At 42.4% G+C, this 23709-nt stretch overlaps 2 protein-coding genes across 3 annotated transcripts; both read left to right on the forward strand.

Annotated features, from left to right (window-relative positions):
* Window positions 1-2687: 2687 nt before the first annotated feature.
* Window positions 2688-10326, forward strand: amotl2b (angiomotin like 2b). 2 transcript variants are annotated; one of them, XM_083927872.1, is made up of 10 exons: window positions 2688-2832; window positions 3396-4195; window positions 4707-4875; window positions 6241-6385; window positions 6491-6580; window positions 7258-7553; window positions 7667-7842; window positions 7948-8246; window positions 8396-8527; window positions 8994-10326. In XM_083927872.1, the coding sequence occupies exons 2-10, from the start codon at window positions 3480-3482 to the stop codon at window positions 9077-9079; spliced, it is 2109 nt and encodes a 702-aa protein (XP_083783998.1). In that variant the 5' UTR covers window positions 2688-2832; window positions 3396-3479; the 3' UTR covers window positions 9080-10326. The 2 variants fall into 2 exon arrangements, with proteins under 2 accessions (XP_083783998.1, XP_083783999.1); XM_083927873.1 differs by having other exon boundaries at window positions 7996-8246.
* Window positions 10327-21094: 10768 nt separating this feature from the next.
* On the forward strand, window positions 21095-23502 carry LOC310957662 (uncharacterized protein). The gene is made up of 2 exons (XM_083928339.1): window positions 21095-21313; window positions 22122-23502. The coding sequence occupies exon 2, from the start codon at window positions 22146-22148 to the stop codon at window positions 23304-23306; it is 1161 nt and encodes a 386-aa protein (XP_083784465.1). The 5' UTR covers window positions 21095-21313; window positions 22122-22145; the 3' UTR covers window positions 23307-23502.
* The last annotated feature ends 207 nt before the right edge of the window (window positions 23503-23709 follow it).

Below are 23709 nucleotides of genomic sequence, written 5' to 3' on the forward strand. Positions count from 1 at the left end.
GTTGTCCACCAACAGACACACACACACACACACACACACACACACACACACACACACACACACACACACACACACACACACACACACACACACACACACACACACACACACACACACACACACACACACACACACAGACACACAGGGAGTAGAGGAAGTAGTGAGGTGGTGTTAAATGACACGACCAGACATTTTAAAAGGTTGAGACTGTAATGCTTCACAGTGTGGATCTGAAGGGGAAACGCAAACATGTTCCACTTTGCTGACCAGTCGCCTCCATGGCAGTGACGCCCACAGAGACGCAGTGTCTGCATATTTCTTTTTTTTTTTAAAGAGCCTGTTTAAGAGTATGCAGCATTTGAAACATGACAGGAATGTGTGTGTGTTCAATTAAGGAGGAGAGAGCCAGAGGGATGATGTGGACACATACCATTGTCAGTTCAATATCAACTCATTGGGTCTATAGATTTTTAGTTTTAATGAGATAATCAGCCTGAGGCCAATGACCACCCACTGTAAAAAAAAAAAATATCAATGACTGTTTTGATTGCACCAATTTCTTCACCGATTCAGTTTGCATTTGTTTTGGCTTCTGGAGTGAAAATGTGGATCATGCAGAAGCTGTTTCTTTCTTCCTCTCTGTGCCCAAAGCCATGCTTAGTCAGTTATAATGACTAAAATCTCTGCTATTTCAAGGGCCCACAGTAAAAGTCAGAGTCCCTGTCAAGAGTCCTCAATATAGCACCAGTTAGGTTCAAGTGGGTAATAAATAGCTCCATCTTGTCTTTTGGCTCGGACAAAAATAAAGCCTGTCATAAAGATTTGTTTTCTCCTTCGAGGCAGGAATTTTATATTTTCAGGGAAACAAAAAAATGGACGTTCCAGCATTGTGGTCTATCATCTGGAGAGGATTCAGAAACTGTACGACCAATGAAATGACTTAATACGTGAAACAGAAGAGGGGTTGACTGTCCAGCCTTCCGCACATGTTGTGATTTTGAGTGTAACCCCCGGAGGACAACCCCTGTGTGTCTGAGATTAGTGCCCATGTGTGGCATTCCCCAGGCTCCACGCTGCACCATGTTGTATGATGTTGGGTACAAAGAGCCACTGTGTTTGTAGTAATGGGGCACACAGACCTCAGATTCCAGTGGACAGCTGCCACACCACACACACAAACACACACACACACACACACACAAACACACACAGACACACACACATACACACGCACACACACACACACACACACACACACACACACACACACGCACACACGCACACACACAATTAAGGCATGCACAACCTCAAAACCCTTTCACAGAGGAAGACTAGTTTTTACTTATTCATAGTGTCCTGCAGTGAGTACAAGTAGCTTGAATTTCTCTAGGACACCAAAATTAAAAGCAACCAACATTTTTAAGAGGTCAGAGCTCTCTCTTCCTCTGTTTGCCCCACATAAGACACAAGACAACACATTAGAGAGATATTACAGAGATGTACATTTTGGGGTAATTTATTTGAGTATGTCCAAAGTATGCCTCCTTATATTTCAACTGGGTTACTACTACTCATTAAGAGAGAAATATAGTACTTTTTACTTCAGTTAGCTCCCCCATGACCAACTACAACATCACAGTCACAGCACTGATGGTAAAGCTCCAAGGTAATACTTTATCTAAGGTCAGCATTTTCAATTTATTCATTACTTTATATTAATAATCACATTTAAAGGGAACTTATTGTGTGTTTCTACTTCACAAGATTAATACATGCAAAGCACAGTTTACATTATGTATTTATAATAAAAGTGTATAAAATATGATCATTTGTAACGGATTAACATATCTCTAGGTGTATAAATAAGATTGATCCAACCAGGTCCTATTTAGTCACATTTCTTTTGCATATTTGAGGACTTTTACTTTTGATACCTTAATGCTTTACCAGTACGTTTCTACTTGCAGGTATTTGACCTGTTATGAAGCATATTTCACTTTACTTTGCACAATTATTTTATCTTTCAATTTTAAATTTCTCATATTTACTTGTTAACCTATTTTTAATATTACCTCTATTTTTTATCTTAAATTATTGTTCTGTGTTGTTCTGTTATTGTTCTGTTATTGTTATGTAAATGTTATTGTTATTGTTATGTTTAGGTTTGTCCTGTTAAATGTTTGGAAACTGTGAGAAAAGTATAAGCCGGAGTCAAATTCTCTGTATGTCCAACATACTTAGCAATAAACCTGATTCTGATTCTGATTCTGATTCTGATTTACAGTGTGATATTCTAACTTTAACTTCATTTAATGATCTTAATACTTCTTCCACCAGTGAACGAGTTCATCAGAGGAACAAAAACAGTGCACTAAAAACTAAAACGAAAGTCTCTTTGGAAGGAGATTCAGTCCCAGAAAACACACCATCCCTTTATACCGAGCGTTATTGTATTTATTCTTAAAGCTCAAATGCCCTATCCTAACGTTTTTTTTTTTAAAGTCATCATTGGTAAAGTTAAAGCGCACTGCAGCCTCCCTCCTCCTCCTCCCCTCCTCCTCCCGTGTGGTTTTACGCTTTTGATCCCAGAGGGACCTCGCGTTTTTACATTCCTGGCATTCCGACCTCAGTCCCTCCTCGGTTACTTATTATCGCCGCCTTCTCTCTCCACAATCAGTTCACAGCAAGAGAGGACCGCGGCAGCCCGTCCGGGGGAGGAACATGAGACACGTTTGACTCGAAATAAACTCATGGAAATAGTGGAAGTAGTCTACTCTGAAGTTTTACATCGAGATCGAGAGGAACATTTCGTTATGATGAGAGAGTGAGCTGGTAAGGAGAGCGTCTCTTTTCTTCCTTTGTCACAACAGAAAAAAAAAACCCGAACACAAACATGGCTAAAGTAGCTTCATCGCGACTTCTGGTTCAAATGTCTGATGTTTTACTGTGTTGTGAGGGAATTATAAGTTATTTGAAGTGTTTTAAAGACGACTATTGTGCCATAATACCAAAGATGAAGTTCTTTTACAATGCGGTTTTTGTGCGCTTTTGCTCCCCCATGAGATTGGAATTTTTGGCGCATGCGTTTTCCTTTTTTTTTTTTTTGCCTGCTATGGAAAATGTCTCCACATTTTTGTGTTGTCGCTGTTGGTGAAAGAGACTCAAGGCCACACTGTTTTTATATTATACTCGAGCTTACATATCAATCAGAGAGCTTCACTTTATTTGATATGAAAAGAAATGTGTTTATGCCAACATCATATTAGAGTCAGTTTTGTTATTGTAAAGGCCACATGCCTCAAACACAGCCTTTCTTCTGTATGTGACTGTTTTCATCATCAGTTGTCTCCTGTTTGACTGATTGTACTTTATTCTCCCATTCTGCTCTACTCCAGATTCACAGCTGATTTATTTAAAATTTAAAATAAGGAAGAGCTCAACAGGTCTTATAGAGAAGATACCAACATACACACAGCATTATGGCGTCCACTGAAGAGTCGTCTGGCACGGTCCTGCATCGGCTCATCCAGGAGCAGCTGCGTTATGGAAACCCCACAGACACACGCACCTTATTAGCCATCCAGCAGCAGGCCCTGCGTGGAGGCAGTGGAAGCTATGGACCCAGCGGTGGAGGTGACATGGGCAGGAGCCTACGATCCTCTTTGGAGAGTCTCACCCAGGAGGACCCTCAGTTCCCACAGCTCTCTGCGAGGCAGGAGCCCCAGGGCCAGGAGCACCAGGGCGACTACCACCACTCAGAAAGTGGCTACCAGCTCTACCCGCTGCATGGCGAGGAACTGCCAACTTATGAGCAGGCCAAGGTGCACTCTCAGTATCTGGCCTCTCACTGGGCACCTACAGGCCCCACCAGGCAGCTCCACGAGGGGCTGCTGCATGAGGGGGCCTTCCACGAAGAGGCCGATCTGTTGGAGCTGAAGCGCAGCCATGTGCGGTCGCTCAGTGAGCATCGCATGCAGATATCTCTGGAGAGGAATGATACAGCTGCTAAAGCAGAGGCCATCAAGAGCACCTCTCACAGTTACACTGAGCTTCCTTACTACCCACCACAAGGCCTCCAGAGCGCAAGGCAGAGCATGGACAGGCGCAAACCGCCTCCAGAGTACTCAGCCCCCATCCAGAGCCAAGGATTTATCCCTCATCAGGTCCAGGAGCCGGTTCAGGCACAGCAACACAGGTACAAAGACAACTTCAGAGGGCATGATCATGTGATAATGTGAGCATGTTTTTTTACTTTTAACATGACATCATTTTTTGAGGTGTAGTTTTTGTACTAGAGCCAGACCTGCGATCATCTTCCAGGACTCATTGTGTTTCACATGCGTAAACACATACTTATCAATATGAGTCACACTGTAGCTTGCGAGTAGAACAAGTCCAGCCCTGTAGGTGTTTGAAATGCTCAGCATAGTGGAACGGGATCGTTTCACATGCTTGTGTTGCCTTGGATGCTTTTACAGAAGTATGTTCCTCATATAGGCTTTAACATTCTTGACAGCCACTGGAGTCAGCTTGTCTCCTTGCTGATAGACAGGCACAGAGTGATAGTTCAGATGCCTCGCTCAAAAATAACGTTCACACACCTTTTTAATTTTCGCTGGCTGCCCCAAAAAATGTGATTTGTCCACAAATTCAGATGCACAATTAAGATACAAGTTTGTTTTTACTCAACAATATCTCTCTCGCAGGTATGTCCAGTCTAGTCAGCCGGTTGAACTCCCCTGCTACAGCACATTCCCCAGCCTGCCACCTGCTGGCTTGGAGGAGCCCAACCAGGTGGAGCTGCTGCTGATGGAGAATGAGAGGCTGAGGCAAGAGCTGGAAGCACACAGGGAGAAGACTGGCCGTATTCAGAAGGTGAGGAGAGAGAAATCATATTTTTATTTATCGCAGCTGACATCTCTCGCAGGTGTTGTTGAAGTAGTAAGAATACCTATTTCGGGGAGTTTCACTATGCCCATTAAACACAATACAAAATGAGGGGTTGTCAGAACATCCACGACTCAGTTTGAGAGGGAAATACTCCAAAGCTATTTAGCTGCTGACCAGCCAGACATCATCCTCCATCTCAGCCACCTGTCTGTGAAACACAACCCCAGTCAACAGTTGTCCCCCAGACAGCCAACTCCAGGCACACTCCCTCATCTGGACGGGACAGATGAGATCAGCAGCTGCTACCTTCTATACCACAGTGGCACAAACAGAGGTCACAGCCTGCTACTGTGTTTACACACTCCTTTCATTGTGGAGCTGACCTTGTAGAGGCCTGTGTGTGTGTGTGTGTGTTTCAGGAAGGCCATAGATTTTCAGCGTAATCTAGAGCTTGTCAGGCAGCAGTCGATTGGGTTGTGACCTATAGGTTGTGACCCGTACACGCGCAGCTGATGGGGGTGGGGGTCGGTCGCAGGTGGTGTGCTGCTGTGTAAAAAGTGAAAGGTCTCTTTTGTTTTTCCCACCACATCACTTCTTGTTTCCTGCCCTTTTTATACCTTTCATGATTGCCTCTCTAACGGAACAGGGCTAAAAGGAGCATATTTTCTTCAGCTTCAGAGACATTTGACACCTCGGCTAATCTTTGTAAAAAAAATAATAAAAAAACCTCTCTGCTGGAGTTATGTCACATGGCCATTGCCTTGTCTCAGCCTTAAAGAATGATAATTGCTGGGGTTGGAAAGTTTTCTCCGTCAGGCCGCAGCCCTGAGTAAACATGCCTGTGTGACTGCTATAATGGTGGGTTTCTCTTTGCCGTTTCCACAAACCAGGCACAGGCATGCACACCTTCCCTATGCTGGCAGCCTTCCCAGACGTGTGTGTGTGTGTGTGTGTTAACTTGTGCTTTGCGGTGTGTTGTGTACGTGCGCGCTCCTGTGCGCTCACACACCTGGAACTACAGCTATCAGCCCTCAGGAATTGCAGATATAAATCAGTCTCACAGGGAGTGGTGCAGGCTTAAATTCCTTTTAAGAATTATACCACACACACACACTGAGTGTACTGTATACACACATATGTACCCGTATTGTACATATGCATATGTGTGTGTGTGTGTGTGTGTGTATATAGATATAGGTATGTACTGTGACAACATCAATTAACATTCCAGCTCCTCCCTGGCATGTGAAGTAGGTAAACCAAAAAAAAATCCTGTTCTTCACCTTCTCCTTCTTTCTCCACCTCTCCTCCAATCCTCCCCATATCCTCTTCTTTTCTCCCTTTTTTCAGTTGGAGCAGGAAATCCAGCGTATTTCAGAGGCCTATGAGACACTGATGCAGGGCAGCTCTAAGAGGGAAAACCTGGAGCAGACACTGAGGAAGAGGCTTGTGGCTGAGATCAGGAGACTGCAGGATTTCAACAGAGACCTTAGAGGTATGGACTGCAGACACGCATAATAACACATTAAAGTACCATAATATGAGTTTCAGAGATATTTTTTACACTGTAGTCTAATTCTAAAATTGTTTGGCATTACAGAAAACTTGGAAACCGCCAGAACGCATGTTGCAAAAGAAGTAGAAGCAGCGGACCATAACCAGCACATCATGGCAAAACTCCTTGAACAAAGTAAGTATGTCATTCTGTTTGGCTAGACCCCTCTCCCCCCTTCTGCTCTCTGTTACATCCTTCTTTGTCATCAACATGCTTGATTGGATCGGATCGTAGCATAGCATGGGGCCCTTTTTGTAACTAAGGGCATCCTGCATGCAGGAATTCCACTTACATAACCGCGGCTTATTCGGCGAGAAGGCTTAATAATGGGGAATTCAATCCATGCACCTCTTTGCAAAGGGAAACGAGGGAGCCCTTAATCACAGAGCAGCCGTGGAAGTAGTAGAAATGAGGTTCCCCCCACCTGTTGTTGGTGTGTGATTTATGGTGTCAGTTTAAGGAACTGGACTCAAGCAGGGTGGTGGTGTTTGTATGGCCTTGATGAGGAATGCTATGTGGGTCAAAGGCATAGGGCGGCTTTCTCCCCCTTCATCCACTCAGCATTCCAGGAGTGCTTCGCTAGATGAAGAACACTGGCCACCGTGTAGTAACTCTAGTACTTATTACCGTGGTTGGACTCAAGAGGGAGAAATTACGGTTTGACGCTGATATGTGTTTGAGAAAGCACCTCAGGCAGATTTTTAATTCTTTCACCTCATATCATAGTGATTCCAAACTACTACAAAAATCATGTCATGCATTTCTCAAACATGTGATTAACCTGGCCATCTTTATTTTTCTCTTTGCTTCAGATGAGGAGCAGAATTTTGAGCGTGAGCGCGTGGAGCGGGAAGTGGAGCGATTGCGATCCACGGCGGATGAGCAGAGCCTCAGGGCGAGGCAACTCGAGGAGGCCCTGGACGCAGCCCGGGGAAGAGGTCGCCAGCTCGAGGAGGAGTTGAGGAGGAAGAGGGCTTATGTGGAGAAGGTGGAGAGACTTCAGAGCGCACTGGCTCAGCTACAGTCCACCTGTGAGAAGAGGGAGAGTCTGGAGATGAAGCTGAGGACACGGCTAGAGCAGGAGCTGAAGAGTCTGAGGGCACAACAGGTAAATATCCTCTCGTAGGGAAACTATCAAGAAGCCTGACCTCTGTGCCGTATCATATGTTTTTTTTAGTATTTCTTGCCATCTGTTTCAAGTCCTCTCTCCCTCCACCTCAGAGACAATCCCAGCCGCCAGGAGTGACCACGAGCTCCCTCCAAGAGCGTCTGCGTGAGCGCGAGGAGCGAATCCTGGCCCTCGAGGCCGACATGGTGCGCTGGGAGCAGAAGTACCTGGAAGAGAGCACCATGAGGCAGTTCGCAATGGAGGTGGCTGCCACTGCCGCTGCCCAGAGGTAAAGATTGGTCACTTTTGCTTGACATGTGCCGGGGTGTTGTGCATATTTCTCCAGTTATTTCGAATTTGAGTTAAGCCCAGGACATTATCTTTTCCTTTGCAGAGACACCACCATCATTAACCATTCGCCTTGCCACTCCTCTAACAACAGTTTCAACGAGGACCTGCCAGTTGCAGACTACAGGAATCAGGAGATGGAGAACCGGATCCGTGCTCTTTATGCTCAGATCTTGGAAAAGGACGCAGTGATCAAGATCCTCAACCAGCGGCTGCATCAGGACCAAGGGCGGAAGGACGAGCAAAGTCCCCGCACAAACCTCCTGAATACAGCGGAGGCAACTCTCCGACTCGCCGCCTCCACCCCCTCCATCAGCACCGCCAAGGGCAACACAAGGAGTAGAGGTAAGGGGCATAATGTTTTTTTACAAATGCAAACACACACACACTGTATATTCCATTCAAAAACACTGCTGATCTAGCGCGGGTTGCTAAAATATTTTGTGTATTAAAATCTCTTGAAAGCACCGCTGATTGATACTGTTGTCTTTTAGGTAAGAGTCTTTCAGATGATCAGACTTTGCCAAACCGCCAGTTCTCCGCTCAGTCTGAACCTGGAACGCTAGAACGGCAGTCAGAGGGAGCGAAAGCCAAAGAGGCTGCCAGCACAACTAAGCTCAACAGTGGTGAGTGATCTATGAAATATGCATGGGTGTTTGTTTACAAGGGTCAATTATCCATCCAATAATGCTCTCCAGTATGAAACTTGAATGATAACTGATTTGCACACATGAATAAGAAAGCCTTCACACGCTCAGACTACACAAAACACACTCACACAGCATTTAAGCGCAGTTTTGGACCTCGGCTTCATGGATGGTCAGATTGATTAACCATGCTGCCGCTCACCAGCCAATCAGATACCATCTGTCCAGGTCATGGTTCATAATGTGGGCCTTGAGGAATGTGCATGGTTAGGAAAGAATGTGGATCTGTTGACTGAGCATATTTACCAGAATGGTCTGTTTGACTGTGGAAAATATCTGTTAACCTTTAGTCATTGACAGCTGAGCTGTATCTGGGACATTTTTCCACTGTTTTAGCCTTAAAGCATTTATGTAATTATTCATTCTCTCTTTTTTTTTTCCCTAGACAAAGCAGCGCCTAAGATGTTGCTATCAAACCCCTTCAGAGGCCTGGATGAGCTGGAGTCAGAGGCAGTGGAAATCTTCATTTAAAGAACTGAGAGGTGGATTTTGAATGAGGGAGAGGAAAAAAACAATTCTGAGAATCTGTGAAGAGTGCAAGTCTTTTGAAGAGAGTGGATTAAATATTCGATGCAAGAATGTTGTGGAAAGAGGCCAACGCACGAATAAAAAAAAGACTGTTTTTACATTTTTACATTAGAGACTGAGCTGTGCTCCGACTCACTCTTTCTCACCAAACTGGACAGCTGCAGGCGGCCTGCCCCGCTGGGAGAAAAAAGATGAATCTTCTGAGGTACTTGGACAGTATTGTGGATTGTAATTAGGCAACATGTTCTCAGAGAGTGTATGCCAAAATATTTATATAAATATATATATATAATTGCTGCTTTTTGCCTTTTATTACCCTTTATCTCTCCTCTCCCAACCCAGTGAATTAAAAAGCTACATATTTATCTTATCTGGTTTCCACATTCCCCAAATATTAACTTAAGCCTCATACTCTTCTCGATAAATATTCAACAAAAGGTTATCTATGTAAACCCCACCTCCCTCCTCTCCAAAAGAATATGTCAATTTGAGTAACCTCATTCACATCCCATGGCTCTTATCTGTTCGGAAGACTTCCATTTGTCCAATAATCTAATCTTGTCATACAGAAACGCTTGAAACACTGCTGATTTCAATGTGCTTGCTGTCCATATCTCTGAAGCCAAAGTAGCTGGTTCTGCAAAGGCAAAGAGGTGTGAAAACAGTGAGATGCATAACATAAAAAAATGAAAACGACATGGGGTTTGTAATTTTGGAAGGGTGTTTCATCATGGTGTCAATTTTCATCATCTGTTTTTCTGATGAGTTTTCCTTCTCAGAGTATGTTTGCATGTATGAATACAGTATGTGAGTGTGTTTCCTCACATGGTGATTCTGCTGGTTTGGTCACCATTGCGGGATACAGGTTGAAAACTACGTTGTGTTGTTGTATTTTTGTTTACTGTGAGCGTTGAACTAACAGGTTAATTATTATTATTATTATTATTATTATTCTTAATGTTATTATTATATATTTTATACAGATGTTTGTATTGTTATTTTAGATAGTGCTTTGAGCAGGATGCCAAAGAGTTTTCTGTATGTTTGTTGTAAGTTATGTGCCGACAATCGCGGTCATGTCAAGCTGTACACATCCAACCAAGTGTTGACTTCAAACAGACATGTCTGTGAACTTCAAACAATATGAAGGTTTTTACAGTTGAAATCATTGAACATTTCATAAAGCAATAAACTACTCTAATAAACATTAACTGGCTCATTGACTTGTGATAAGTTTCATTTACATAAATCTTGATATTTTCTCTTTGCTGACATAAAGATTAATTAGAATATGCTCATAGTTTTTTTTTTTTAAGTTGCCGTTATTGATAAATGATGTCTTCTTGTTTCACCCCCCCTCCCTCTCATGTTGTCACCCTATCTCCTCGTTCCTGTCCTCTTGTTCCACCACAGAGAAGAGTGCTCTTCATTAATGAATACCAGAGCTGCATTCTTTTGGGTTCAACTTTCTCGGGTGGCCTGTTCTCTTCTTGCCATGAAGAGCATGCTTTACATAGATCACATTCTCATAGGGACACGTAACCCTATAAGTGACAAAGACAGGTTTCTCCCAGATTAGCTGCGAATGCCTTTTGAAATTCCTCTGCGCCTCCATCTACCTTAGCCAACGTGCTACATTCATAAATGCTTTTATTACCTCCGATTGAACTCACACACAGAGGTGTTCATGGGCTATTTCAGGACGTGCTGTTGGATATGAATGCTGTTATGTGGTGTCTGTTTCAGGATGGATCTTTTTTTTCTCCAACACACACACGTGCATCAGTAGACGGACACACACAAACAACAGAGCCACATATCGACTTGTACCAGTTAGGGGTGGCTGAGCAGCGCTGACAATGAGACTTCACAATGCAGCGGAACAATGAGGATGACAATGAACGCCATGGTGTCATCAGTGTCCACTCATATGTTTCACCAGTCGCTGTACTGCGTGCAACATGTGTGTTAAATATAAAACACGGTTATAGTAGAGAAGATTTCACACATTCTTAATTATTAAATGCAGAGCTGAGTGCAGCAACAAAGACTCCTTTAACCTGGAGGAGCTGGGTTACATATTTGGTTTGCAAACGTCACACTAAACCTTTTCTACTCAATTGTTTTATTCAGCAAATATTTATGGTCATGTTTTGGTTCATTGACAACATTTAATATATTTCTAAAATGCCACAGTACCACTTTCTAATAAGGCATCCTTTATAAAGGGATGTATACGTTGTAACTAATGTCTTTATGTTACAAATTACTACTGCTATAAAGATCCACTATAAGCCATTCATAACTTTGGGTTGCCAGGTAGTGAAAACTAGAAAAGCCCATGCTGCAGAGACATTTATTAACACAAACAGCACACTTGATGTTAAACCGCTTTGTTAACAACTTATTAATATTTATAACTTAGAAATGAGAACTCGAGCATTAAATGAAAACAACCAACATTTATAACTTAATTGTAAACAAATGGAAAGGATAAACATCAGCCAATGGGATTTCACACATGTTGCATCCCAAAATCTGGATGTTTCAACACTAACATAACTTTTCCTAAGACAAATAGACCTGTGCGGTGTTGAAATATCGCTAGTAAGGGAGCTTTTCGTCCAGTGTGAAGGTGCTTTATTGTATTCACATAATAAAACACATTTATATTCACTTTATTAACAACGTTTCAGCTTTGGGTTATGCAAGAGACTGTCAGTGTGCTGTTTTTCTGGTTCCCTTTGATCCTAAACACCTGTCAATAAGACTTTAAGTGCAAGAACTCCGTTGAATATACTGTATATGAAAGCGGAGCTCGGTTATCCATTAACATCCGTTTCCTGTGCCAACTTTGAAACATTTTCCATTCTTACTCACACCTGAGCAAGCAAAGGCTGATCGTATCCTGCTGTAGTGTGGTCTGATAATTGGATGAGGAATATGTTAAAACACCCAAGCATGCCTGGGCTTGGGCAGAGAGGATATAGCTGGTCGTGAGATAGTGCGGATGCTTTTGACAGAGAAGCTTGTCTGGGAACACAGAGCAGGAACTGGTGCGAGATGCCATCCATCTTATTTATGAACTAAGCGCTCTTATCTGGTGTACTGACTGACAACATTGTGAAGACTCGCCAACATTCCTCTGTGAATTGGAAAGGCAGCTGACATGTTTCAACTGTAGCTCTCTCTCCTTCCAAGAATTCATATGATGGAGGATGTAACGTAAATGGGAGTCAGGGGTCAAATTCCTGTTGTGCTCAAACATCCAAGAAAATTACATTTTTGATACTTTTTTGAACAGTTTGACTGTCCTTTCTCTGGTTCAGTCACATGGGAGCTTCATATTGGCCGTGAGCAACATGAGAGGAATGAGTTTGTTGCTGTGTAAACCGTGGAGATGATCTTCTCACACTGGGTGTTTGTGTGCACTGACGGGTTTATTGCCCCATCCTAATGTTTACGGTTTAACAGCACATTCCTACTAAGCATCAGCCTTTGAAGTGTCAGCACATTCAGCAAATATGCTGATGGGGGATGATGATATCCTATGAAGAAGTAGTGTAAAGGAGAGATGTTTTTAGAGTGCAGATTGTCATTGACTCAGATAGGTATGGCAATTAATCTGATCTTATTCCACAGTGTTTCTGCCAAACACTCATTATAGAAAGACAAACTATCATTAGATTTCAGCTACTGTAGGGGAGACTGGGGTTGGTTGTCTCAGTGCTCGTTACAGCAAAACTAGAGGGCGCTGTTCCATCATGTTGACATCAGACATTTGGCGTATTGTTATTTCTACCTGCCATGATGTGGAGGACAAAGAACATTGAGCTGAAGGGTAATTTTTCATGTTGGTGTAAATTTTTGAAATAAAGGTTTGTAGGTCATTAAAAAGAGAAAGGTAATAGCTTTGCTTTGAGTCCGATTTTCAGTTGCTAGCTAAAGACATGTGGTAGCTAACATAAAACCTGTATTCCTAATGAATTGTTATGAAACTATGGCTTTATAAAAGCTATTTTTGAATTTAACATCGTAAATTCCTTCATTTAACCTCGTTATAGAGGATATTCAAACAAATACAAAAATGGTTTACATTAATTTTTCAAACGAATAGACAAATACAAAGGTCCTTGATGAGTATTAAAGAGATGGGGATTCAATCATTTTAAAACTTATTTGGTATCTCTTGGTTGAAAAACTATAAAAGTTACAAATGTTTTTTAATTGAAATCCTATTGAAAACTATTGGAACAACCAACACCATACATTGTGATAATGTGTCAGAGTGTCTTTGATGGTTACGAACTTGCTGTTATAATTAGTTATAAAAATAAAAACGGGTAGCCATTTCAACCCAGTACTTTAGACTTCCCTAGGAAAGAGTATTGTAAGATGTGTTGATGATGACAAAATCATTTGAAAGTGAAAATTGTGACAACCAACCCCGGTCTCCCCTAAACATATCACAAGCATGTGCACACATAGAAACAAGGATACAAATGCGAACCAACCATTAATGTTCCCGCACCATTTTAAGGGTTGCCGACCCAAAATGTTGTGCAATAAGACTGTGAATATTATCATTTGTCCAGGTCAGGATAACGATGCCCTGGACAAATGAGAATATTCACAGGCTTAAGGATACAAATGAATATTGAGGCAGTGTGATGAGATATTGATTTGACCGGCCTCCTCAGGGCAGATATATGTAGTTCTGATTAATGGACACATTCAACTTGTCAGAGACGCAGGAAGCAGACACCCTCCAAACACCCAGCGGGAAAGTAAGTCACGCCACAAAGCCCTATCATTTCTTTCACTTGTCGTAAAGCCATAGCATGTGTTTGGACATTGGTGATGATACATGTGTCGTGCCCAGAGGAACACAGGAGAGTAACTTGTCACCACCTGCTACACAAGCCTGCTGCAGCGGCTGCAGTTGTGAGTGGCATTCCTGTTTGTTCAGGGGCCATATGTTTGAAACCACAGACATGACCCTGAGCACATATTTCAGACACACTTCCCTGCTGTGGGAAGTGAAAAGTCAGTATTATTGATGTAATGCCAGGCCAGGATGTAAATGATTTTTCAAAGAAATCAGGTGTCCTAAAGGCTCACACTCTCATATGAAGGCTATTGATACATTTTGGGATTCTTGCAGAGGCTGAAAATAAACTGCATCCAAACATTTAAGAACAATAACATTACTGGACATGTACAAGATATGCCCAGTGTCAATAGATAGGTGTGTTTTTGGACTCCTGAAACAATGGCCCTACAGACATGAAATAGTTAAAAAGACAGAATTCAGCGACTCTTGTGGATTATTTACACTTACAGATCCTCTGAGACACAAACCATGAGGCCTGCACTGCAGCTACAGTATGTGCTCCACCTCCTGGAAAACATATGTTCTTTGACTTGAGGGGGATTAGATCTGTTAACTGCTTTACAAAGAAACACACACACACACACACACACACACACACACAGATCATCTTGTGGGAATGTATGACTGGGGAACTCATGGGGGTTTGGTGTGTTTCAAAATCCACAGGTTAGTCCACTGTTTTCAGGAGACACTATTAACTGTTAATGCTCTTTAGTATCTTGCATTTTACAGGTAGGAAGGTCCCTTTTACAAATGTGTTCTTAATCTCAATGAATCTTCCCTAGTTAGAGATTTGATGTAGAAAACCTTTCATGTATGCATATGATTCATATGGTAATAATAAATTAATTTTAGCAAAAGTAGTCTACACAAAGAAGAAACCCCACCAGATACCTAAATGTTTAACAAACTGAGTAGTGTTTTTTTCAAACATCACTGATGCCAGTCAACCAGGCCTACTGACAAGTCAAAACGTTTAAAGCTGAACAGCACCATCTCATGGATACTTTCCACATCTGCATTTGGTCAATGTCAGCCTGTTTGGAAGCTTTCATGGGACCAATAGGTGCATTTCCACTATGGTCGACTACCCAGAATGAGGCGGGTCTATCTCTCCAAAACGCCCTTAATTTGCATGTGAGTTTCTCGAGCGGCCGTTTATTAGCCCTGTGGGAGAGCAGGGCCAAAAATGAACCCCCTGAGAGAAGCCCAATTGGATGTAGTTCTCAGTGGGACGTGAGGTGTGGTAGTACAGATGCCATAACAACATGGCGAAGTAGAGTACTTACTTTTATCCAGTGGTGTTGTAGAACACAATGCCGAAAACGATCTGTGCACGTGTATCTTTGCACCACATTCTCTCTCTCTCTCTCTCTCTCTCTGGGTGCCAGCCTGTCTGTCAACAAATACTTTTAAAGCATCCTACACAATATCATTTTTAAAAAAAATAAAAAATCCATTCAGTCTATCAGCTGCAGAAATTGACCAATGGGAGCCATCCGTCATGGAAGGCTCCCATTGGCTCGTCCCCTCCCTCTCTGTAAACCCTGAGCTGCTGGTGATTAGCTTAGCAGCTTAGCTACCGGAGCTGCTGTTACCATGGAGAAGGAGAATACCTACTCCAGCAAGCGCCTTCTGCTCGCCCCGACGGCGAAGGTTGGAAGAAAACGTAAGTCGGCCCAGGAAAAGGCAGAAACCAAGAGGAAATGTGACCTATTTAGAGACCAAAGACGAGTCAACATCGGGAATTCCTTTGAGCGGTGGAGGAGGCTACGCCAGGATTTGGGACTGAAAACAGATGCTGAGACAGCAGACTTTTTGTTGAACAGGTAATTTTTGTGTTTTACTGTGGTAGATGTTACGTAAACAGCCTCCATTAGTCTGTGCCAATACCGGCTAATGACTGTCAACGTCCCTGGTCTGATAAACGGTTGTGTCAACAAACGTTAGCATACGTTAACCATGTATTCTCTCCTCCAAGAGTGTCCTGCAGCCCTCCGGCGTCAGGACAGGACATAACAAACTCTATGTGCGTCTCTGAAAGGACTCCGGCGTGAAACCACGGGTTACGTTTGCAAATTACCAATCGTGGATGTTTGTAAGTGGGACAGGGCTGCAGCCAGTTACTATAGACACTAGCCGGTGTACGCCGGATAACAAACCGTGCGTACCTCTCCCTTAAACCCCGCCTCTTCCGTCGCTACAGTCGCCATCACTACCGCAACAGCAACGACGAGTTAATTTAGCTTAGCGCTGTAGTTGGCGATGGAGCATAGTCAAACCTGTCCGTATTTAAATCTGTATAAACATTGAAAACGTGGTCTGGCCACACTAGAAGCCGTATGAACAGGAATTAAATAAAATCCAGAAATGTGCTCCGTCGTCGGATGTGATTCAAGTGCGCAGCGGTTCAAGAGAGGAGAGGAGACTGAAGTGTCGGGAGTTTCTCGCCACAGTCAATAAGCAGTGATTTAAAGACTCGTCCTGGACTGACATTTCAATCTGTAGCTTACACTTTAAAGACTGTTTTGGGAAGCAGACACCGAGCCTATCAGGTTTGACCAGCAGTCCAACGGAACTGTGTCACCAGTAAAACAGTTTTTGGCTAAATTCTATCAAACTTTCTCTTTAACCTACTAATATAAATGACGGTGTAATGTTTAGAGTTAATTTAATGGTGTTAAACTAAAGTCTAACTTCTCATTTTTGTAACCACGTATCGTTTTAACGGTCTAATTTAGCTGTGTGTTTACAAGAGTCGTCAAAAGGACGCTAACCCCGGTGAATGACCCGTGTGCTCCTCTCTGCTGTAGTCAGACACCCCGATCTCCTCACTGTAAACACAGAGCTGCTGGTCGTCCACATTACCAACGATGCTGTCACAACATCCGGGATCATACTTCAGTCCATCACAATAAAATGACATGCACAATAAAATGACATGCTTTAACAACTCCAAAATACACTGTAATGTCTTTTTAATTTCCATTTTTAATCTAAACCACCACCTGAGCCACTCAAACGTTCTTACTGCTTTTTTCCATCATCGTCACTTTCATAATACTAATTTGACATGTAAATGCCCATGTACAAATATTACACTTCACTTGTATAATTTAAAAGTGTGTGAATTAATTCTATGTGCACTTGGGTGGTGATCACCCAATAAAGCAACTTGTGGCAGACCAGATCGGTCCGGATAGGGCTAATACCAGCGAACTGGTGATACAGTTACGTTACATCTAGCGTTAAAGCTGCAGTTGGCAAGATTCTTTTTATCATATTCACTGAAACCAACACTATGCTACTATAGAACAACATAAATCAGCCAGTTTTAGAAACAAGCTTCTACATCCACCTAGAGCCTGTTATTTGTTTTGCAAACATCCACCGCGTCCGTATTGTGCAGTCCACTCGGCGCAGGGCTGTGTGACAGCTGACTGTCTATCACAGGTTGTGCTGACGCCACATATCTCCCTCTTACACACGTTAATCACATTCACACGCCAATGCCACTGGGATGATCTGGGCCCTGTTGGAACGTGATGGCGGAGAGAAAATCCACTAACAAGCTTCCAATTCCTCGGTTAACAACTGAAGCTAGGAGGTCCAGAACAACCAAGCGAAAGGACACTCCTGTTGAAAAGAAGACTAAAAAGAAAGAATTCGACCGGGCCCGTGATAAAACCAGAATCAACATCGGACACGCATTTGAAAGGTGGCGTGATCTACGAGATTTCAAACGTTTTAAGCTTGATTCACAGCTTGCTACATTTCTTCTCGACAGGTAATTGTGCCTTATTAACCATTGCCGTTTATTTCTGAGTGTCATGTAAGTAATCTGTATGCTTGCCTAAACGGGTTGGCTTGGATAGCTAACAGTAGTTTGTCAGCTTTTTTGTGCCCGGCTAGTTTAGGGACTGTTCCGTTTTAGTTTTTTTTAAACTTTTGAATTGGTTTGACTGTGATTATTTGGGTTTAGACATTGCTGTAGCAGGGACTGTACTCGTATCATACATTGACAGCACTGACAAGTACAAGGTCGATGGGAGAGAGCTCTGTAGTAGAGGGGGAGGGGCGTGAGAGTCCCAAACATTTGAAATTTGGCTAAGTCACGTCGATCTGCCAGACTTGCCGACTGCAGCTTTACAGCAATTCTTACCTCTCTGACATTGTTCCACATTTCTTTTGTAATCTTAAAGGTTGAATATGAAATCTTTATTAAAAGTTATATTTAAAAAAAAGAATACACCCACTGGGCATTTTGAGGGGTAGAGAATGAAAGATTGCTTTTCCATAAAAAATATATTTAGTCTGAATGAATTTTTTTTGTTTTAAATTGACGGGTTTGACAATGACTTTCTGTCACGTTCTGTTTACATTGTACCAGTCAATAGCGGCCGGCATTGCGGGTTGCCAGGGTTGTCTGTTGTTGGGTGCAGCTACTGGTGGCTGGCACCAGGGGAAATGGAGTTTGCCAATCCTGCAACTGCTTCTGAGCCTCAGCGAAGGGGGCGTTATTTGTCCCAGCACCTGAGTGACCAGAGACGGGCAAAAACCAGAGTCAATATAGGCCAAGCATTCGCTCGATGGACTGAGATAAAGGAGTTCAACGGCATTAAAACTCATCCCGAAATGGCTACGTTTCTCCTTGATTGGTAAGCTAACTTTCATGTTTGCATAGCTGTCCCCTGTTACCTCCGTCTCTCCATCTGCCTTCAGCCTCTCTATCACTGCTGTGGAAGCTGCTGGTCTGCTCACGCCGATCAGGCTACAGAAAAAAGGAATCATTTTGAGTTGAGAACTAGCTAATCGATTACACACCACTCAAAGAAAGACTTCCAGTTGAAGACTGGCTAACGTTAGATACTGTTGTAAAATGAATTGATTCATCAAAATTAATCGTTATATGATTCATCACTTGACATGGCGCAGGCTCATAGCATGACACACTCTGCAACGAACTTGGCAACCCGACTGCTGGAATTATTTTTTGTTGTTGCGACTACGATCTTGAGACACTAGATGGCGGTGTTCTGCTCATTCTCCATATTCAACCTTTAACATTCTCCCAATAAGCGTATGGCACACTAAAAATGTAAAAGAAATCCACAAGGTGTTGAAATCAATTTTTAAATCTCATGTTTTACTGATAAAAGTCCGACTATTAACTCTATTAAGACGGAATACGTTGATTTGCTGAGCTTCCTGCCTGTCATCCGTCGCAGCGTTCCTTCCAGTTGCCTACCACTGTCACCGCTTGCAAGTCGCGCGCCTCTCTGGCAGAGCGGTAGGGCGGTCTGTGAGAGATAGATAGGAACGGCGAAGAACTGGCAATGCCAGACCCGGGCAAAGTGCCACTTCCACCCCCAGCTGCTCCAACAAAGAAAACTATGAGCAAAAAGAAGACCATTTCACAAAAAGCTGCACTAAAGAAAAAACTTGATGCGTCAAGAGGCAAGACGCGAGTCAACATCGGCTCTGCTTTTCAGCGATGGCGGAGGCTAATGCAGCTTCATCCAGAGCTAAAAAGAGATGAGATGGTCGCGGAGTTTCTGATGGACTGGTAGGCTACTTAGTTTGCCTAATCCTAGAATGTAACATTATATGCGATAACCATAGATAGTATATAAAATTGATGTAGACTCAATGTTGATTTAAATTATTTCAAGTTGATCCAATCATCCTCGCCTATGGGAGTCACCATCTTGTACGATTTTGACTCCTCCTCATATCCTCTTACCAAAAAAGGGCATTGATGTGATGTTTGGGAAGGGAGATACGCCCATCTAGCTGACGTACGCACCGAATTAGCAAAAAATTAGCACAATTGCAAGGAGCTATATAATGTTACATTTTTTTTCAGGACCGGGAGTCATTTTGTATCAGGAGCGGGAACAAGGTTTTTTTTTCCGGGAGCAGGACGGGATGGGAGTGAAAAAACACTCCTGTGTCAGTCTGTAGCGGAGAGCACACTGGCTCCGGGAGTCAAGTTCAGCCAGCCAGCATTCATGATATATAATTTAAAGTGATATTCAACACAGTTCAATGCTCATAGACTCTAAAACACAAACCCTCACGGCCAAAATACGGTTAGCATCTAGTGTGTGTGCCATAGAGAGTAGGCTAATTGCAAGTCATGGTGCAAGTGCGGCTATTTAATAAGTATAACAGAGCTAACACGTTGTGACACTCACAACACCAAAGTTTACGGTTGTAACATAACATTGTTTTCAAAATACAGTACACTTACGGTAACACCACCACACGAATGACTGCAGTCCAGGTTGAGATGTCGGCGTCAGCATGCTAAACCTGACAACTAGCCTCTGAGGCGAAGTGATGGCCAGAGGCTAGCTGTCACTCAAGAGGCAGCGCCCCCAATTGTTCATACATTTTAACCTCTGATAAAATAAAAACTAGCCTGGTACAAAAAAGTCATCAAGCATCCAGTTGCTGTCAGTTATCAGTTACTTTAGCTCTGTAATTCTATGTTATTTTTGCAAGGAAGATTGGCGTTTGCATCAGCACTAGCCCTAATGTCACTGTCACCAACTGACTTGTGACAGCCTGGTATGTTTACACTACCCGTGACGTTAGCTTCAGCATTAGCATCAGCCTCAGTGTTTATTCTGAAGGTGTCATTAACCCCGATCTAGAATTTAAACTCTGGGGTTGTATTTGACTTTGTTGGTCGTACAGTAACCAGAGATAGTAACCCGTGTGTGTGTGTGTGTGTCTGTGTGTGTGTCTGTGCGCGATCATGCACGTGTGTGTCCATTCATGCATGTGTGTTTTACAGTTATGAGAAAACAACTTTAGCTCCAGCAAGGCCTGCTAAGGCGCTGCTTACTTACTCACCGAACGCGTCGGGGGAGGAGGGAGTGTCAGAGGAGGAGGGAGCGTCAGAGGTCAAGCAGGAGGAAGAGGGGGCATCAGAGGTCAAGCAGGAGGAAGAGGGGGCATCAGAGGTCAAGCAGGAGGAAGAGTGGGCATCAGAGGTCAAGCAGGAGGAAGAGTGGGCATCAGAGGTCAAGCAGGAGGAAGAGTGGGCATCAGAGGTCAAGCAGGAGGAAGAGTGGGCATCAGAGGTCAAGCAGGAGGAAGAGTGGGCATCAGAGGTCAAGCAGGAGGAAGAGTGGGCATCAGAGGTCAAGCAGGAGGAAGAGTGGGCATCAGAGGTCAAACAGGCGGAAGAGGGAGGAGGAGTTGTTCATGTTCAAATCTTATCTGAAGATCAACACCTGACAGAAGGAACAGAAGTGACAACAGAGACCAATCAAGTAAGACTTAAATATCAGTAGTGGAAAGTCACTAAGTACATTCGCTCAAGTACTGTACTTATGTACAATTTTGAGGTACTTGTACTTTACTTGAGTAATTCCATGATATGCTACTTCATACTTCTACCATATTTCAGAGGGAATATTATACTTTTTTACTCTACTACATTTATTTGGTAACTTTAGTTACTAATTACTTTACAGATTAAGATCATTGATATAAAATATTATCATAAAAGGAAATATTATATATTGTTGTAGATTAAGATCCACATCAGTATATAAAGTAATTCATATTTGCGCCCCTTTATCAGCTGTAACATTAAAGTGATATTTACATTTATTTATCAATAATTATAATCTAATAATATGATATACAAAAATGGGCCATTCTGCACAAGGAGTACTTTTACTTTTTGTGCTTTAAGTACATTTTGATGCTAATATGTTTGTACTTTTACTTAAGTAACATTTTGAATGCGGGATTTTTACTTTAACAGATTATTTCTACAGTGTGGTATTACTACACATACTCAAGTAAAAGCTCTCTGAGTACTTATTCCACCACTGTTATATAGTCAGACATATTACAAGATATACATACTGCTTGAAAAAAGGCTATCAGAGGACCAACCATATCCACACAACACTGTTCAGTATTGTCTATGCCATATTTTGTGGGTTTTAAAAACTGTTTTGTTAGAATCATAAGTCATAATGCATTTTTTGTTTATTGCTGTCTGCTGTACAGGATTTTATTTTTTTTTCTTCAATTGTACTCATACCCACTCTTGTCATTGTATCCTAGGCAGTGTCGACAGATGACAGCCACATGATAAGAGCCTCTGAGATTGTTGCTACGATTGATGAGGAAAGTGATCCCGTGGATGAAACAGATGAAACAGATGAATCAAGTGATCAGGATGACAAGGATTCAGATGATGATTGGAAACCAGTGCATCTCTGCACAGACTGTGGGATGTTATTTAATAAACAAAGGCCTCACAATTGTGAGCATAAAACCAAACCCTATCCCTGCAATATTTGTGGTAATAGATTTATCAGTGAGATCACTCTTAATATTCACAGCAAAATCCACAATGAAAACTATGAACACCGATGCAAATACTGCCACTTGACGTTTGAAACAAAGGTGTACAAAGTCACACACGAGAAGATTCACAAAACTCAAGGAAAACCCTATAAATGCCCCGACTGTTCAGAGACATTTGCCTCAGATAAAGAACGCAAAATCCACCTGGAGGATCACAGAGGCCCCCCACAGTTGAAATGTCACATCTGTGGGATTAAATTCATCCAACCCAAATCTCTCCAGAGACACTTAGCTGTGCACACAGGAGTGAAGCTTTTTAAATGTTCAGTGTGCCAACGTGGCTTCAACCAGCCGAGCCACCTGAAATCCCACATGCGTCTGCACACAGGGGAGAGACCTTTTAAGTGTCAACATTGTGACAAACACTTCAATCACAACGTGAGCTTGAAAAGTCATGTTGAGCGTTACCACACATCTAATTCTGGACATGAGCAGAAAAAGGGTAAAAAAAAACAAAAGACTGTAATAAATACTGATACTGATGCTCAGGAGAATGGGAACGAGAGAGGCACACAGTCTGGGCTTGATGATGTGAGAGAAGAACATGATAAAGAAGAGGAGGTGCAGGAAGAGAGAATATATAGAACCAAAAAGGGAAGTAGAAGCACGGGTAGACCCATAGGAAGACCTAAGGGGTATGAATCAGGTAACTTAGTGGAAGGTCAGCATTCAAACACCAAGACTGGAAATCTACAAACATACAGTGACGAAGAAAGTGAGAAGAGCAGTGAGAAGGCGATAAAAAGCACAGTGAGCTCAAGAGGGAGACGCAAAAAATCTGATTGTGACCCTGATTTTGACCCAAAAGATAGAAAGAAAATAAGGTACAGCAGCCAAAGATCAGGGAAGAGTAGGGGAGGACCAACGAAAAAGTCTTAACAGAAGAGTCTTAGAATGAAAGGAGCTAAAAATGAACTTGGTTTCAACAGTGAAGAGAAAGGAGCCATATGTGAACATTCGTACAGAACTGGACTGATTTTCTAGGCCAGAGTTCAAGTCAAACCATTGCTCTTTACAGAAGCTGTTGCTTTCATTTTAAGATGTATTTAAATCCTGTTACCTGGTGTTTATACAATGGGATCAAAGTATAATAAACAGAGCTGCTTTTAAGTGCCTGGGTTCTTTTCAGTTCTAACTTTGTACATTTGGATGATTGTATCAATTTAAATTTTTATAATAGAGTTCTTAATAAAATTAGACAATGTACTTTTTTTATATGGCACGTAGTGTACAAAATTGGCTTTACCATGTGGTTATTTCCCAGAGACAAATCATTATTATT

This window comes from Echiichthys vipera, assembly GCF_963691815.1.
Source record: "Echiichthys vipera genome assembly, chromosome: 15".
Taxonomy (NCBI): Eukaryota; Metazoa; Chordata; class Actinopteri; order Perciformes; family Trachinidae; genus Echiichthys; species Echiichthys vipera.

Excerpts from the sequence above, each read along its gene's own strand:
- amotl2b (XM_083927872.1), top strand. The coding sequence starts at position 3,480 with ATGGCGTCCACTGAAGAGTCGTCTGGCACGGTCCTGCATCGGCTCATC. Across the intron at positions 7,554-7,666 it reads AGAGTCTGAGGGCACAACAG|AGACAATCCCAGCCGCCAGG; the intron begins GTAAATATCCTC and ends CCTCCACCTCAG. Across the intron at positions 8,247-8,395 it reads GGGCAACACAAGGAGTAGAG|GTAAGAGTCTTTCAGATGAT; the intron begins GTAAGGGGCATA and ends GTTGTCTTTTAG.
- LOC310957662 (XM_083928339.1), top strand. The coding sequence starts at position 22,146 with ATGATAAGAGCCTCTGAGATTGTTGCTACGATTGATGAGGAAAGTGAT.